Source organism: Ostrea edulis, chromosome 2 (genome assembly GCF_947568905.1).
Source record: "Ostrea edulis chromosome 2, xbOstEdul1.1, whole genome shotgun sequence".
Classification (NCBI taxonomy): Eukaryota; Metazoa; Mollusca; class Bivalvia; order Ostreida; family Ostreidae; genus Ostrea; species Ostrea edulis.
Window position 1 is genome coordinate 100,458,222 of NC_079165.1, and position 18,917 is coordinate 100,477,138.

Here is an 18,917-nt window from a genome sequence, read left to right on the forward strand (position 1 = left end):
GGATCCCGGGAACAGCGCCATTGCAGGGTCTGTTTCCTCCTTTTTGTATCACAAATTGGGTTTCCCCGTAGATGGACAACTCTATGTACATTTATGATTTTATTCTAGATCTTTACCCAGTGAAATAAAGTACATAGTATGTTTATTTCTATTCTGTAACAAGTGCATGTCAGCTGGATTGAAGTGTTCTCTTTTCATGGAATCATTTTAATTCAACTGAAGAAAATTATGTCGTGTTTGCAAATTTGTTTTCTGCTTCAACTCAGAAAAAACTGATGAATGTCCAGTACATTCATGCTTTTAATGAACTTCTACAGAATGAAGTGCCGTCGCGTGACTAACCCGAGGTTTAGAAGCGGTAGGCGCTTCATGAGGTATAGGGGGGGGGGGGGGGGGGGGGGGGCGTCGCAGTTCATGCCTTCTACTTTTATTTCCGCATGTCGAAATTCTCAGTCGTTAAATCGGACGTACTAGTTATATTCATAGAGATTTATACGTGCGATGTTCACAACTGCAAACGCATTCATGAGGAAATAACTGTCGATACAAATTGTGGATGTCTAAAGAGAGAGATAAAGAATTTGAAAGTCCATTCATGGCGTCCTGTGCTCATATAATGGGCATGATTAAATGTTGTTTAAGAAACACACAACCATGAACTAAATATAAGGATTGTTAGACATGTTCTACATATTACGGTCAAAAGCCTTTTGTCGAATGCAGTTTCGTTGTTTATTAATTTGGTTTGTTCCTTTTTGGAACCAAATGGGCGCTCGCAATGATAGCCATATTGATGTTGACTAGTACAGTAGTAAAAGTTTTCTTTCTAGAGAGACCTTGGACAAACATGTACGAAGTGTTTGATTCTTATCAGTGACGAACAGCGTGTGTGTACTTCCTATCAGAAAATTACAGGAGAGACTATAGCAGGCAGGTAAAATGGTCCTCAGCGTACAAACAATTATATGTACAGTGTATAATTATAATTCGTTGTCAGAAAACGATTTTTCAAATGTACATTTTCTAATCTAATCCTTGTGATTCAACTAGCATACTTTACACTGTCGCACTCAATATTTTAGGTCGTACGGGAAATCAATTTTCCAAAGTTCCGAGATTGTCTTTTTCTTATCTGAGTAATTTTTACGATTTTCATGGCCGTTTCTTTCCTTTTTGCAGAAAATGATTGCTCATATTTTTCTACTCTCGTGTGTCTTGTTCAGGTAAGCACCGGCTTCTGGGTTCAGGGTAAATCTTCCTTTATATATGTCAGTGTTTCCAATTCCCCACTGCTGGTAATACGCTAATCGACGCGACAACTTTTAATTCGGTGTTGTAAACCTTTTTTTTTTTTTTTTCAAAGAACTGATCAGTGACTGATAATTTTTGTGTCAATTATATTACACACAATGACTGTTTAATCAGATAGATTTAAATAAGCAAGCATAATTTCAATATTGAAGTGTCGAGCACATCCACCTTCCTAAGTCAAAGATTTGTGATCCGCCACATTTCTAGTGATGGACCACAAACGGAAAAATAGATATCGAGCGCCTTCAAAACTTCTTATATATAGCTGTTTAGTATAGCATTTCAGAAGCGAACTATAGACAATATCTGACAAGAGTCTAAACTACTGACATTCACTGGTGAGGCGCTTACAATTAACCCTACTATGAGTTGTGAATATTGTAGGGCTGTGTACATCTTCCGCTAGCCAAGGGTTTTCGGTCCACTCCGCTCCCCATTTAACTCCGTTCCCCATAACATAAATGGGGAGCGGAGTGGATCGAAAACCCTTGGCTAGCGAAGATGGGCTGTGTATCGTGCGAGAAAAAAAGTATTGCGATGCATCACGATATATCATGATATATTGACTACAATCGAACATCGAAATATTTGCACATGTTTGTAAGTTACTTCAAACCACAGTGTGCATCATGGTAGGACTTCAAGAAACAATGTATACATGATGTTAGAACTTGGTCGTTTTACTTATTATGTTAATCTTTACTAGTGTTAACCAACAAAGGCGGTCGACGAACTGATCTGAAATCAAGTTTCAAGTTGGGTTTTTTTTTGGGGGGGGGGGGGGTATACCTTCGTCCATTCCTATTTAAATGTCGCTCCTCAAGAAATTTCCTCATCTGTATGGTATATTGTGGAAACTGTATTTTTGAAGTGCCAATGCTGGTCCTTTCCCGAGGGGAGCGACGCTGAAGCGAGGTACATCTTCATCTCGCCGACAGAGACCACAGCTATAGTCTGACGCTGCACGAATTTCAACAAATTTTCTTCGATTTTGATAGAAATCGTGAGTATAATAAACTTATAATTGAAAAGTCATATGTGGAGTTGCATTTCTCCCATTTTACACACCCCATAAGATTTGAAATGAACTAAATTTATCTGCAGCACGCAAGCCCTCCTTTTATTCAGATGCATGTGTATTTAGTCCGTGAAGGATTATTTGCATGCATACATAACAAATTGCTCGATTGATGGAAGTTGGAAATATAGCCCCCACCCCCCCCCACCCCCCCCCTCACTGCAATTTTTATGTTAAAGTAACAGAATTGAAAATTATCTCGATCCAATAAAAAGTATTATAACATCAGATAAAAATTGCAGATGACAAAGCAGTTTCTAGTGCGGAGTTTCTCTTGGACTGGCAGGAGCGCAGCCTGGGGTCATCGATAGAAGCAGTGGTCCTCTTTCATCATCTGGACGTGGACAGAAATGGGGATATCGAAGAGAGAGATATACCCTGGATTCTTGCATTCTTTGATAGAAATTGTAAGCTTCAATGTCACTCAGCTAGTCTTACACAGAATTTTATATGTACTTTTAGTAAGCTAACGAAGATAGGATACTTGTGTAAATTTCATTTCGTGGAAAACATAACACGTGCTGGTATATTTCATGTTTACATTGAGTGGTTACCACAGTTACAGATAACTTTTAACAATACCGGTACATTTCATGTTTACCAATGGACGGTACTATGACGTTCATAGAATAACCGTTAACAATACTGGTACATTTCATGTTTACAATGGACAGTACTATGACTTACAGAGAATAACCGTTAACAACACCGGTATACGTGTGTAGATCATATTTACCATGGACGGTACTATGACTTACAGAAAATAACCGTTAACGATACCGGTATCATGCTTACTGAGGACGGTTACTATGACTTACAGAGAACTTTAAAATAAAATGGTATATATGTTATATTTGTAGTGGACGGTGTTGTCGGACAAGCAGAGTTCGTAATAAATTGGCTGAAGTTGATCCATTCTCCTCAATCTAAGTGAAGATAATCTCTTCCGTTTGGTGGTATACAAAATAAAGACAATCATATTTTTGTGTTGTGCACATTTCGTTTTTAAGATTTGATTCACAGTATAAAATCCTATAATTACATACAAGATAGAACCATTGCGAAGCATTTACTGTTTGAAATCATTATTTTCGCGGTGTCTTCATATTCGTTGATTTCGTGAACTAACTCGATACCTCATGACTGCAATAAAGACAATCATATTTCCTGGTGCTGTGTACATTTCGTTTATAATGTTACATCTAACTTCACTAAGGATTAGCTATCCATAAATTAATGTCAACCAGACAGAATAGAATATCATTTATTTCCAATCTTGGACCCATTATGGGTATTCAGAACAACTTAAACACAAGTATTGACAAAAAATGAAATAAAGTAAAATCAACAGGGAAAGAGATCCAAATGATAGCGCTCAAGTGAAACTTAAGTACACCATGTATCATATATAAGTAAATTAATAAATGTACAAAATGTAATAATAGACAACACAAAATGCTATAAAATTATGGTATGCGACTTAACTAGATACTTTAAATTTTGTCCACTTTATGTTTATTCATTATTCAGATAGATCCTGCGATTAATATAATCCTTCATTAGTACGAGTGTGGGATAGGGAAATTCCACCGAGGGGACAAGATTCGCAGTCTAGGACGAGGCTTTGCCGAGTCCTAGACAGCGAATCTTGTTCCAGAGGTGGAATTTCCCTATCCCACACGAGTTAATAATGAAGGATTATTTTTCTCACATTTTACCTACAGTTTAGTGCATAAATTTAGGAGCTTTGAGAAAATTCTAAATTATCAAAATCCTCATTTGAACTTCGATGCAAAAACTAATTAGATAGGCAGAAAGAGCATACCCGAAAATGGTTTACACTGTAAGTGTAAACTAAAAAAAAACTAAGGTTGTCCACCAGAAAGCTATATACATTAAAATTTAAAGATAACAATGCAACATATTTTTGCTTCATCGTGTACCGTAAATCTTCACCGTGTAACGTAAATCATAGAAAATATATTACGTCACAATCAAATGACGTCGCAGCAGTGTGAGACAGAAAAATCTCACATGGCTGTCTCACATGGGTAAAGTCTATCTCACACTGGTGATAATGTGAGAAAACATTGCCCTCGTTTCTCATGACACTATTATGTAGTCAGCAAAACAAGTTAGTATATTACTATTTTCATTTACCATAAGCCATATCAATCTATCTTTACTTGAAAGCAAGGAGAAGTTGGTATTTTCTTCTATTATATGATTTACAAATTCTTGTCTCAGTATATTGTTCAAAGTTGGGCATTCAAACATAAATGAATTTCATCTTCTACAGAGTCTGAATTACAAAATTTACATTTCTGTCTGCTTAGGGACATTTCTGTGCCTGTCCATTTCAATTTCTAGTTTATGTGAGCTGATGAGGAAGTTTGTGAAACATCTAAGAATATTGGGTTTTACAATGGTAGAAAAGTATTTTTCCCTTGAAAAACTTGTTTTGAATAATTAATCCATATGTTCGTAACGTGTCTTTTTCATTCCTAACACATGCTTAAAGATTATTTTGCCATATGTTAATAAATCTTTTCCTCAGACCACTGAGTAGATCTATACTACAGATGTTATCGCAGGATATTCCTAGTTCTAGCAAAAAATAAACACTGCTCACAAGACATGTAGAGAACTCGAATATAACTAATGTCTTTACACACGGAATATTTGAGAAATCACCCAGAATCGAATATAATTGATAATCATTTGAAATATTTGAAAAAATCTTGCAAAATATGAACGTTATACCTAAAAAAACAAAACACCGTAGGATAATTTGAAGAAAAACCAACCTGGGATGAGTTAGCCATACATCTACCGCTACAAGATGGATCGGATTACAAAACTCGGGGGCATCTAAATCTTGTCACAGAAATGGCGACTTTTTATGGTGATATAGTTTTAAAAATGATAACTTGAGTAAGTTGTAAGTTAAATATTTGATAAAGGGATTATTGATTGGACAATCACATACATGTGATATATCCCGGATTGACTCATCGGTCTCGCTACCGTGAAACTTCTAATAGAATATATACAGCGAGGGTTCTTTATCCTGCCAACGCCTGCCGCGACACGGGACCTCCGTTTTAAAGGTCATATACGAAAGACCCGTGATTCTCACTTCTAAATGCCGAGCGTTTGGCGAAGGAGCAATCACTACCTATGTCAACTAACGTCTTAGGTTTGACGCGACCATGGTACGAGTGGGACTCGAACTCACGATATCCCAGTTACGAAGCGAACGCTCTCTACCACCGAGATACCAAAATGGAAATTTTTGAAACATAAAACATCGTCGATGTATCTAAAGGTCGAGCTAAAAGCCACAGCAACAATATTTCTTCTCTTGTAAAGAACTCTTGTAGGAGTTTTTGAATTAAATCCTGCCTTCTAAGAATACAAACCAGGTCAACTAATAAATGAGCCCAATTTGTGCCCATGGAAATTCCAATAAATGGAAGACGACCATGTATTCAACGAGGGTCTTTTTGAAAATATCGCTGAAATAAAGTGTTGAGAAGTGGTTATTTTCATGCTTGTTGACTCTGGAAAATATTTGATTTCAAATTTACTAAAAGTTCCTTCACATTTTTTGATTTCCACCACTTCCAACCATAACGGACAACATCCATAACCACAAAATTCAGTTTGTTGAAAAATCCCATTTATTTGAAATTTTTGTGTTTAATATATTTCCATTACAGTGGACTTTGTGATGCGTTTCTTTAAAATGCAACTCTATGAACATATATACAAGGCAGACAGCCCTAAGTGACATTGCTACCAACTTTTGAGCATGTGCAACTTTAGACATGGTATGTTATTCAACGTGTGCATTCTGCTGCACCAAATGTAACAGCAGCACCATTAACGTCATCAAGATCATCTTTAAGAAGTAACTGTTATATGGCCGACACATCACCAACAGCAAAGTGTAAGACCTCATTTAACTTGGTCCACTGCCATTCCTTACCCAGAAATCCATGTGCTACAAGCTTGCGTAACGCTCCCTCTGGTGAGAGAATGGGTCCACTGCATCATGCAGAACCCCCTATGAACACCAATACACAAAACCAACAAATACTTTAATGTTCATTTTTATTCATCACATTTCAGTAAGATAACTATACACGTAGTATCAATACACATTGAAATACGTTACTAGGATACAATGTGCTAAGGCTAGTCCATGCAGTTGCTTTTCAGTTTTGGCATTTCAACCAATTTACACAAAGCAGGACATCCCCTCTCAGTATAGGATATGGTAAGATAGCATCCATGCAAGTGGTATTGAACTTGGTAACCAAGGAATCTATGGAATTTTCTTTCTAGTGACTTTGACCTTATACATTTAACCTTGAATAGTGTGTACTAGTATAAGGAACCAAGATCTTTGACTTAGATTACATCCCTTCTGCATTTTACTTTTCTCAAAAACTGAGACAGACCCAGGGTCATTCTTGAAAGTGTAACAACTATCATGACTATTGAGTTAAAAATTTAACTTGAATTTTGCTCACAGCCATCTTAACTTTTTTTAATAAAACCACTAGGTATTACTCAGGTCTTCATGCAAATTACCTATTCCTGAAAGTTTGACAAAAAATTAAAAAGTACCCATTACTGAAAGTTTGACAAGAGTTGGAAACGAAATATAGCTTAAATCTTGGAACACAACAAATTTTGGAATTTCAATTTTTCGAACAGCCTTTATAGTGAACTTGACCTTTTACCTGTAACTTTGAAAACCAATAGAAACCAAGGTACCATTCCTGCAAGTCTGAAAAAACTTGGGACAAATGTGTGTACACATACTTAAGCTAGTGCAGAAGAAATAAGAATTTCACTTCTAGTGATCTCAGATTTTCATCATGTACCCTTTAAACCAATAGGAAGCAAGGTCTTTATATAAGATATCATTCTTTTAAAGTTCGATATATGTGGCCAAAATCTAGTGCACATGGTCAAACCGACAAACGAATGTATAAACAGAAATGTATGCATGATTGGACAAGTTACCCACCTACAATTATGTTGGGAGAAGATAAAAAAGGTATTTCTGATTTGATCTCTTTTTTGTCACTTTACTGAAGTGGTGCATTAACAGTTGAAAACAAATAAACAAATCAATAATAAAACAAAAGGATTTACAAATACATGTACATAACATTAAATTTTTCTTTTTTACAGAGCATGACACACACACACACACATCACAATTAGTTATCCATCTGATTAATAAATATCAGAAAGTTCAAACTATGTATCTGTTAAGTATTCAATCAAACAACATGAAAATGGAAACATTTATATATATAAAAAAAACCCTACATTTGTAAATCAAAAATTGTCACAACATTCTCTACTTACGATTGGTTTCATGCCAGCTAAAATAATTAAATAATCTTCCAATTTCATAAAAATAAATTATGGAAAGTATCCGACTTAAGGAGTCAATGCAATGAATTATGGTTCCCTGTTCCATCCTGGTCTTTTTTAGTATGTTATTGTACATGTGTGTGTTGTTGTTGAAAAGAGAGAGAGATAAGGGGGATAATCCATCTAATTTTTTGCAAAAAGCAGGGGATTTTTAAATGTGTGTGTCATATTCTGTGTACATATGGTATTTCAACCCACAATACCATCAAAGTTAAAACAGCATAATATGACCAAACCACAAAATCAAAATATCCAGCTTTAATACTTTGGATAATAGTGCATGGAAACTCTGTATCCATTTCACTTTCACCTTCTTATGAATTATTTCCCTTGTTTAAAAACTGAATGATTTTCTCCATACAATCTTATTCATTGTTGCATCTTTCTACTGTGAGTGTTCATTCCAATTCATCTATCTTGCACTCTTATTCATGAAGAAATATTTATTTCCACTCGCATCCATGCAAACTTTTAGGATCAACATTTAAGTTTCATGATTTTATTGATCTGTCATTTCCTTAATGAAATATGATTGGATTCAAAAATGGGTTGGATACCTTTAAACTTCAACCTTAATTACAACAGTATTGTAAATCAAAATAATACAATTTCATAAAAAAAAAAAAAACACCCCACAACTATCAACATCAATACTTATTCTCCTGTTTACAATTCTTGACGGAGATAAAGGAAATTATATTCATTCTGTTCCCAGTCATCAGAAAGTATGCTGCAAAACAAAAAGATTGTACAAATAATACATGAAGTTATGAATATGACATAGCGGTAGCTTAATCTAAGTAAACTATAACTATATATTGCAAACGGGAATATTTTGCGCACATTTTTCTTCTACTCAATTTGCCCAAATCCTTCGTGGATGGATTTAAAACTGAACTCATTCAACAAATTGAACAAAATCTTCCAAATTAAATCCTCGAGAAGCAAGACATCTCTGAGGGAATCATGTGTTGGGACAAATATTATACGTGGTGAAATTATCCCTATATACAGTGCTCTGATCTGCTCACTTAGATCACAATCGTATAGAAAGCTAAGTGAGCATACTTTTCTTATTTTCATTTATATATTGAATGTCTTTTTACTGAACTACTTCTTCTCTATAGGAAACTTAACTCCAGTGGAACAACACAAGTCTGAATATCTAATCAAACTTGCACAGTAAAATCAAATTCTAAAAAATTATGATTATGTAATACACTCTCCTTTATTCAATTACAAAATTTAATATCTACTTAACACTTCATCCTACAGTATCCATCAGAATAAGTCCCCTGAATAACTCAGATGACCTAATGAAAAGTTTGGGTAATCACATACAGTTAACTTCACTATCTTGAACACCGATATCTTAAATACCATGGGTATGGCGAAGTGATTCAAAAGTCACAACCACTTATTGTTTAACTATTTTACCCTAGACATCTCGAATCCTCGGATATCTTGGAAGTTTTTTCTCAGTCTCCTCGAGTTTGAGATAACGAGGTTTGACTGTACCTTGAAGTATCCAACTAAGCATTGCTTGTAGAATGTGGCTATGATGTGATCCATATTTGAAAGAGCACATTACAGATTATTCAAACTAATATCTGTGGCTTACAGTCAAAATAGTTTAACTATTGTTAGGTCTTATCTTTCTTAGCAATGTTAAATGTTCACCTTGCAATCCTCGACTACTTTAATGACCACAACTAAAAGCACTTCAACATACACGTTCATGTATATGCAATACCATATCTTTGATGTCATGATTTAATAGAGTGCATTATGCTACCTTCAAGAGTGGGAGTTTGTTAATTTGTTAATTCCAAGACATGTCAAATGTCTTTTTAATGAGATCTTTGAAAAGAAAATCCATGTCAATAACAGGGATGTTACTTAACTCCCAAGAAATCAGAGGAAAACTGGTCAAAAAGGGAGGAAAACACCTCACCCTACCTGGAAAAATATCATTATCTGCCACTTTAGATCAAATCTAGAGTGTTTCATTTTTTCAAAAATTGAGCAAATCAGAGGATTGCCTCTGAAAAGAGGAAAACTCACACCCCTGCAATAACAAATATTGGCCTGATTTCATAGCTCGAGCAACCCTGATCCCATAGGCCTCAAGCCCCTGATCCCATAGGCCTCAAGGCCTTGATTTCATAGCTCTCACAGCCCTTATCCCATAGGCCTCAAGACCTTGATTTCAAAAATCCTCAAGACCCTGATCCCACAGCTCCCCCAGTCCTGATCCCATAGACCTAAATACCTTCATTTCAAAGCTCTGATATCATAACTATTGCAGCCCTGATTACATACAGTAATTCTTGTGGTCATGATTCCATAACTCTCAAAACCCTCAGTCATTCCATAACTCCAAGGGCCCAATTCCATAACTCTCAAAACCCTCATTCCATAACTCCAAGGGCCCAATTCCATAATTCTCAAAACCCTCATTCCATAACTCCAAGGGTCCGATTCTATAACTCTCAAAACCCTCATTACATAATTCCCAGGGCCTGATTCCGTTGCTCATACAAAAGTTTTGAAAACACCTTAAAAAAGAGTTGCTGCTGTCATCTCGATATTACTACTTGATCCAAAGAATCGGATCACATCAAGTTGACAGGCTCGGATCATCAGATCACACAAAACACAAGAAATGTTATAGGCTCTAGTTGAAATTTGAATCCATTCAACATTGCTACCAATTCTGTTAATTAACACCTCTTGATTATGCAGCTACAATCCATAAGAATGATCAGTGATTTTTTTTGTTTTTCAAACTACCATCCCTCCTTTTGAATTGGTAAAAATTAGCGACAATTTCCTCAAATTGGGAAGAATCATTCCGTAGTAAATTAAAATGGTAAAGATGCATAAAATAATCAAATAACATTTTTTTTGCTTGAGGTTTATTTCAGATCTGATTTAAAATCATAAAATAAATCATTATTTGACATTAAATATGTATTGGAAGTCACACCTTGTATAGATATTATTTACTTTTTCTAAGAAATACTTATTGTCTAATTTCATAAACAAAATAATAAATTATTAATTCACCAGCATTTGTACCCAAGTTTCCAGAATGTCTCTCCTGTTTGTATTTTTTGGATTTTAGTAAAACCCTATACTGTTGATCACTTCCTGTTATTAGCCTGACCCTACATATAATGGCGGTCAAACTAAATTGTCAACAATGGCTTACTGTGTATCTGGAAACTATATACTATATCTGATAATATGGATGCCTCTACTGTTTTACATATTCTTTACAAAACCTTTTGCATGTGCAGTGGTTTGGAGAATAAAACTGAAGAAGAAAAACGTATTTACTCTTTGTCAGCAATATACGGTAACTTTTTTTTAAAAAGACCTAATTTCCCTAGATTTGAAATTGGGAAAAACATATATATATAATTGGGAAAAAATAGCTAATTTTAGTGAGGGGAAACAGCCGAATATCGGTGGCATTTTGGTCCAAAAAAAATCACTGATGATGTATTAAATACAGCCAATATTTGAAAAGGCGAACTATTTACAGACCAACTAATGGCCCACAATGCTGATCCCATTTTGTGTTATGGTTTACTTTGCTCTCAGGAAGAAATGCATCTCATAATTCTAAAGTAATTGTGGACCCACACTCTATCTCAATGGTTTGATTAAGATCTGTATGAGGATGCTTGCATATACATTTTATGGTGTTCTGTAGATGAAAATTTCCAATGCATCAAATTTGTCATTCTTTATTCTACAGGAGATCTCTACATAATTTGTCATTCTTTATTCTACAGGAGATCTCTACATAATTTGTCATTCTTTATTCTACAGGAGATCTCTACATAACCCTACCTGATTCCTTCATTGCCTATCTATCTACCCCCTCCCCCCTCAAATAAAAAAACAACAGGGCATTGTATGAAGAAACTCCATTCCTGCTGGATGATTAATAATTAGATGAATTCATATGAGTGGTTCAGGAGAAATTGAAAATGTTGAGAATTAACAACTGACCAACAGCAGTAAAGATCACTAGAGCTCTGTCTGTGTAGATACATCAAATCTATGAGCACTGTGTTACATAAAAGAATATGAAAATAAGCCATAGTATAAGGGTATATCGTGTCCAGATAATGGATGCTTACCTTACTAAAAGTTATGTCAAATGGAAGAAAATCACATTTTTCTGAGGACTGGGACATCAGAATCTACAAAATACAAAACCAAAATTTTCAAAAACCAAACTAATTCCTAAACAAAGAACTGACATGCATTATACCATGTATCAACAAATTCATGTTACATATATTTGTGCTCCTGACAGATTTACACCTAAAAGGCTAAGACTATATACTGCAAGAGTCAAAATTTATGACAAATACTAGACAATGCGTGATCTATGAATAAATGACTGTGGATAAATTTGATCATGATGAAAATAGCTTAGCTTTTAAATGACACAGACAATTCCCTCCCATTATAACAATAGCCATTCATGTTGAGGATTGCATACTCAGCCTCCTCATAATTTGGCATGGTGACAAATCCATAACCCTTAGATTGATTTTTCTGATGATCCATAATAACATTGACTTTGGTAACTGTTCCAAGAGGAGAAAACATGCGCCAAAGAGTTTTCTCATCAGCCTCGGGGCCAATGTTATAAACAAACAAGACGTACCCCGCTCCCTGAGAAGGAGGAGTGTAGTAATCTGCTCCATAACTACTGCTCCCTCCTCCATAACCCCCACTATAACTACTACTGCTTCCCATTGGGTTAAACCTGAAACGACTCCCTGGATTTCTCATTGGACCCCTTGACCCACTCATGCCCTCATTATAACTCCCGTGCATTGGATACTGAGGCTGTGAATAGTAGTTGTACTGGGAAGGCGCTTTAACTTTTTTGGAATTTTCATCGGCAAATTTGACTCTCAGAGGCTGAGTGCCTCCAGGGGGCACTTTGTTATCCAGATCATTTATGGCTGCCTCCGCCTCAGATTTTCTGGAGAACAAAATGAAGCCTATTCCTTTGGGCTGGCCCGTTGCTTGATCTGTAACAACACGAACTTGAACAATTTCTCCATATGATGAAAAATAATTTTGTACTTCCTCTTCTGTGTAATGTAAAGGCAATTTCTGAAGGTAAAGCTTGGATCCTTTGGTATTTTCATCATTTCTGCGAGAATATGCCACTTTGAGAACTTTGTGTTCCACACGATATCCATTTAACTGGCTGATAGCAGAAGCAGCATCCTTTGGATTATGATAATCGACAAAACCAAAACCATAGCTATAACCAGAATTCTTATCTCTTACAATTTTACTAGATTTGAGTGGTCCAATGCTCTCAAACAAGGACCTAAACTCTTCGTCCTGCATTGCTTGTGGAAGGTAATTTATGATGAGGTTTGTTTGTTCTTCCTCCATTCTGCAGCTTCAATCTGGATTTCCAAAGTCAGCCAAAAAAAAAAAAAGGCAAAAAATTTTTTTTTTGATTTAGATTTGATAAAAAAAAAGGTTTCTATTTTTACAACATAATATGAGATAAATGTATAACAATTAACAGCTTATCTGTTTTGCGTTTGTGTATAATAATGTAGTAGTTAGGTTTTCAAATAACTGGTTACGGGTATAAAAAAAAATTTACCTTTCTGCTGATCGGAAAAAAATGCAAGATGCGAAAAAAAACTGATTCCTCAATGTCTCATAAAACAGCCTATTAAAAAAAAATGCAGAGAGAATATCAAAAGTTAGCAATACGAAAACAGTAATATAGATACATATTTTTCAACACACTTATCATAACTGGTATTCCAATCTCAAAAGATTGATTTCATTGGTGACATGCACATAGTTCACTTATGAATGTATAATTCTGATTTCTGACACATACATGACCAAATTTAATTGCCTGCATATCTATATCTGGGGTAGATACAGGAATTTGATTTGAGGGGGCCACCAAACAGATCAAAGATGGAGGCCTGTTGGGTCACCTGCAGAGCGAATACCCCAAAAAAGATTTGGGATTTTCTGTGTTTAAATTTTTAAAATCTGGTCAGAATGACATATTGAATGATTCATGTACATTTTGATAAATCTAGTGGGGATCTGTACAGTGTTCCAAATTAACCATAAACCGATAGACCGAGTCTATGTCAAATGACACTAGTCTATGCCAATTGTGATTGAGATAGACCAAATTGTTTATGCCAATTTCTAGATTTAAAGCAATAAAGTTATCCCAAAGGACCTCTACATGGTCAGTCGACGTCTGATAAATGTGATGAGGAAATGAGAATACCGTTATGGAAATGAAAAGAAAATATGCTTTCTAAGTACATTAGAAGTAAATGAAAATGCTTTTTTTTGGTTGATATTTTTTTTCAATGTTGCGGTCTATGCCAATTCGATGAGGTCTATGTCGTCGTGTTGGCATAGACTCGTGGTCTATACCAAGTTTGAAACCAATTTCGAACACTGTACCCCTCTAAATCTGGTTATGTACATTAAAAGGAAAGACTTGAACTTTTGGTCATTATTCACAGTAAACTGTAGATGTATGGAATTCTTATGTGTACACTATGTATCTTAAAAACACTAGACCAATGTCTTCCAAGTATATAACAAAGGCAAACTTTCACACTTTATCTAATTGTTAAAGATAATAAAAATGTTCAGAATATACCCCTGCATGGTTTGGGGCTTGTAACACACCTATATCTTTCTCAAAATTTCTCAGGCCCAGTATCTTGCAGTAGCAGTACCAGAACTTATTTTGCTTTGCTAACAGAATGAGGACCTTAGTCCCAGGGATTTTCCTACCATATTCACACTGGGTCCAGGGTTTGTAGAATTGGGAAAATTGAAGCGAAAAATGTTCGAATTCGGAAAATTTGAAGTGTTTATTGTGTGGTTAATAACCAATTAAAGTGAAGAAAATAATGTGTTGAAGTATTTTTTAAAATGATCAATCAGCAAAACATGCTATTCATAGCAAAATCTAACCCCCCCCCCCCCCCCCCCTGTCTAAAAGAAGAATATAAATCAAAATCTAACTCCTCCCTGTCTAAAAGAATAAAATAAATCAAAATCTAACTCCTCCCTGTCTAAAAGAATAAAATAAATCAAAATCTAACCCCTCCCTGTCTAAAAGAATAAAATAAATCAAAATCTAACCCCTCCCTGTCTAAAAGAATAAAATAAATCAAAATCTAACCCCTCCCTGTCTAAAAGAATAAAATAAATCAAAATCTAACCCCTCCCTGTCTAAAAAATAAAATCTAAATAGCTGAATGCATTACATGCAAATCCTACACATGTTGAACACAGTATTCACTTTAAGAGTTTAGAAGATTAGTTCTATCAGGTAATTTTATTTATAATGACATTTTACTTATTTAATATTAGTGGGTTTTTTTAAAATGATAATTAGTTAAAACAAGTTCATTCTAAATAAAATACATTCAGGTGTATTTGCCTGTGTTTTAATTTAAACAAACATAATTAATGAGAGAACAAATTGATGCATAAGAACAAAAGTCCTCAAGTTTGTGGTGTTTTGAACTGTCCTTTCAAATTATTTCTTGTATAATATTTAAAATCATGTCATATAATTACAATTAAATGTACTAACCAAATAAACAATCTACATGCTCTGAACTTGGCGAATTATCTAATCAACAAAAAATTAATATTAAATATTTATATGGACACATATTCTGTAAAAATACTAAGGATTAACTCAGTGATTCCGAAGGTCCGTCGGACATTGGCAAATGTCCGGTAATTTTTGTTTTGGTCCGATCAATATCAGTTGTTGGCCGGACCAAGTGTCCGATGATTTTTCCCCCCAATGAAATACATAATCAGATAAATTTTCAATTTTTAGCAACACGTCCCAAAATTTACTCTGATGTTTAGTCAATGCAAACAGAAAACCTCTTTACATTTAACTCAAATATTTATCAAACTTGCAATCATCTTCAATTCCCCCCGAGAGGGTGATAATACAATTGAGCAATATTCCGTGAAATTACAGACGTCTTTGAAGCGTTTGAATTAGGTAATAAATAACAAGTAAATAAAGCGTTTAAACTAATCAAGAAGTACTTGAACAACATGAACACGTTTGATTTGAGTTACGCGAATTGCTCGAGTTTTAAAAACCGTGTATTTCATAACACTGGTGTTGAACACAGGTTGGAAAAGTTTATTCCACTGACGAATCTGAAGTGAAATGCTTGGGCTAATAAAGTACGTCGCCGATGCCATTCTGGGACAGAAATTCAAATTTACATGAAAGCTTCCTGACATTTTGTTAAAATCATGGCCCCCAGGTGTAGGGTAGGGCGACAATAGGGGATCAAAGGTTAACATGGGAATATATAGGGGACATCTTTAAAAATCTTCTCAAGAACCACTGGGCCAGAAAGTTCAAATTATCTGAAATATTAAGCTTCCTGATATAGTGTAAATTCAAGTTTGTCAAAACCATGGCCCCCAAGGGTAAGATGGGGCAACAATAGGGGGTTAATTTGCAGATAAAATTTTGGTCTGGTAAAATGTGATTTGGTCCAGTAACAACTCGACCATTACTGGACCAAATGTCCAGTAAGTACCAGAAGAACTTGGGAAGCACTGTTAACTCATAGGTATGATGGAGTTGATCATGAAAATAATATATCTATCACAAGTACAGTTTAATAAATGTCCATTAGACATTTCACTTGAGGTTCTTAGTATAACATTGCATAGTTCTCAAGGTTGCCGATCACTTTTAACAATCCTGGTCCAGATTCTGCACTTCCAGTTTTTTTTTAAATAATTGTGCAAAGGAAAACATACTAAAGAATATCAATTATTTCTGACTCTTTTATGTTTGAAATGATTGGGAAAATAGATTAAAATGGGAGGAAAATATTAGAGATACATGTATTTAGATTGGGAATGAGTCCAGTAACTGGTCCCATAAAAAAGCCAAGAAAATCCCCCAAGTCCTCTCATTAAAACATTCTGTTTGATGAATTTTTCAATTATTGTTGAAACCTGGGGGGGGGGGGGGGGGGGGGGTGTACAATCAGCAAGATAAATTATGCAAAAATTGGTACATTGAAACAGTACAGGTTTTTTTCCTGACAAAACATTGATAGATGCAAATATTTAGATTTGTATGACTTTGATTTAATTTGTATGTTAAGTATATGTTAATCATGATACTTTTCTCAATGTTTCATCTACAGATTTAGTTCATTTGTTACCATCTAAATTTGTTGGACTTATTCTTATAAATGTTACAACAATAAACGAGAAACTTTTCACTTCGGATGCAGAGACGTGAAAGTCGTCAATGTTTCATGTACAAATTGTAATAAAATTGAGCAGAAAGACCAGCAACATTTGAGCGCAGTTAAGCAGGAGCTTGGAGGTGGTAGCCTCCGACAAGTCAAGCTGGTCATGCGAGTAAATTAATATATATAGATTTTTTTTAAAAAAATGAATTAAGGATGTTGGAGCAACCCGCATTTCAGAAGTGTCCATGGGCTAAAATATTGATAAAAACGTTTTTTCCCCAATAGGAAGAATCAATATCTTTTCTCATTGATAACTGAATATTCAGGAGAATTATGTAAGATATCGTACACATGACAATTTATTTACAAAGAATTTTATCTATTTTGGAACATAAATGGTACATCTTTTTGCATTCTGGTTTTATTTCAAATTTAAAGAACTGTGTTTGAAAACACAGGTCTTCAAACTTTATTTTACACAAAGAATTCAGATTTGGGCTTAATTTTGCTGTTTTATAGATTTTCTTTACTGCTCATGCGATTGTATACATACATCGAGTACTAAACTACATTCAGCAGCACTCATTTTAGTGCCTTATTTTGGGGACCGGTATACTAGAAGTGTTCCGTGACGTGAATGTAGCCATGTACACTATCCCTGTCCACTTCCCTAGACTTTACTAAAGACCGGTACACTAGAAGTGTTCCGAGAAGTGAATGTAGCCTTGTACACTATCCCTGTCCACTTCTCTAGTCTTTACTAAAGACTAAATAAAGGAGAAAGAAAGGCTATGGTTGAAACGGAAAAATGTACAAGCTAAAACAAGGATACTACGAAATAGATGCTCGATCGTTATGATACCCTAATGAGTACTGACCCATATTTAGGAGAATTAGACACAGTCTGGTTGAGGTTAACAAGTAGTAACATCACATAGCCTAGGTGTACCGTACTTGCATGTACATGTATGATCTAGTGCCAAGTAGCGACTTGACCAGGTTGGGAACACTTCCCCTATAGTGAGATATTCTCGCTAAAACACGATTATCCCTCTTTAGTGAGAAAGTAAACATTACCATTAACAGGTGTTTTTGGTGTCTTTATTGAAAATAATGGTAAATCCCGTGCAATGCTGAATAAGTGCGACACACACTCAACATGCCACAAATTGTTTCTATGAAATTGACAATACAGTCAAGAAATTGCATACCAAAGTTGTTGCGTAAGAGGGAAGCAGTCTGAAATCCAATGCACATCGTGAGTGTTTTTGTTTTGATTAATATATTTGCAGAAGTATCAGACATTTTAGCACTTTTTCTTCTTTTCACGCGAAACACGAGGAGATGTACTCCACGGGTGTTTTTCTCGGTTGTACGGGATATATTTATTCTCGCTAGAGAGAGATAATCGCGTTTTAGCGAGAATATCTCGCTATAGGGGAAGTGTTCCCAACCTGTTGACACGTGCTATATCAAACCATGGGTCAATCAATAAAGTCACTATACAAAGTTGTTTACTTTTGGTACAGTTTGCTTCATTACAAACAAAACTCTATTACATAGCACTAACCAAGTCTGTTTTCTTGTTCGTTTTTCTGTTCCGGTTTACAAAATAATATTTCAGAGCTCATTCGCCATTTTTCTTTCCCCCTAACAAGAAATACTTCGTACTATAGATATTTCTTCCGGTCAAGTGCACTACGTCATTATCTTCTTTAAACATTGGGAATAACATCAGTTATCATGGGGAATATAAATATATAATA

General features: G+C 35.1%; 2 protein-coding genes across 2 annotated transcripts; one reads left to right on the forward strand and one right to left on the reverse strand.

Annotated features, from left to right (window-relative positions):
- Positions 1 to 834: 834 nt before the first annotated feature.
- On the forward strand, positions 835 to 3,373 carry LOC125678689 (uncharacterized). Its single transcript, XM_048917331.2, is given in 7 exon segments — positions 835 to 930; positions 1,180 to 1,223; positions 2,183 to 2,202; positions 2,205 to 2,231; positions 2,234 to 2,314; positions 2,632 to 2,796; positions 3,250 to 3,373. Coding segments are annotated over 6 exon segments (408 nt in total). The 5' UTR covers positions 835 to 930; positions 1,180 to 1,182; the 3' UTR covers positions 3,324 to 3,373.
- A 3,118-nt stretch (positions 3,374 to 6,491) lies between these two features.
- Positions 6,492 to 18,855, reverse strand: LOC125678686 (ELAV-like protein 2). Its single transcript, XM_048917321.2, has 4 exons — positions 18,722 to 18,855; positions 13,506 to 13,574; positions 12,001 to 13,299; positions 6,492 to 8,576 (listed from the first exon to the last, which is right to left on the reverse strand). Exon 3 carries the CDS (start codon positions 13,283 to 13,285, stop codon positions 12,299 to 12,301), a length of 987 nt encoding a protein of 328 aa, XP_048773278.1. The 5' UTR covers positions 13,286 to 13,299; positions 13,506 to 13,574; positions 18,722 to 18,855; the 3' UTR covers positions 6,492 to 8,576; positions 12,001 to 12,298.
- Between the last annotated feature and the right edge of the window lie 62 nt (positions 18,856 to 18,917).

Coding starts and splice junctions, on each gene's coding strand:
- LOC125678686 (XM_048917321.2), bottom strand. CDS start 13,285: ATGGAGGAAGAACAAACAAACCTCATCATAAATTACCTTCCACAAGCA.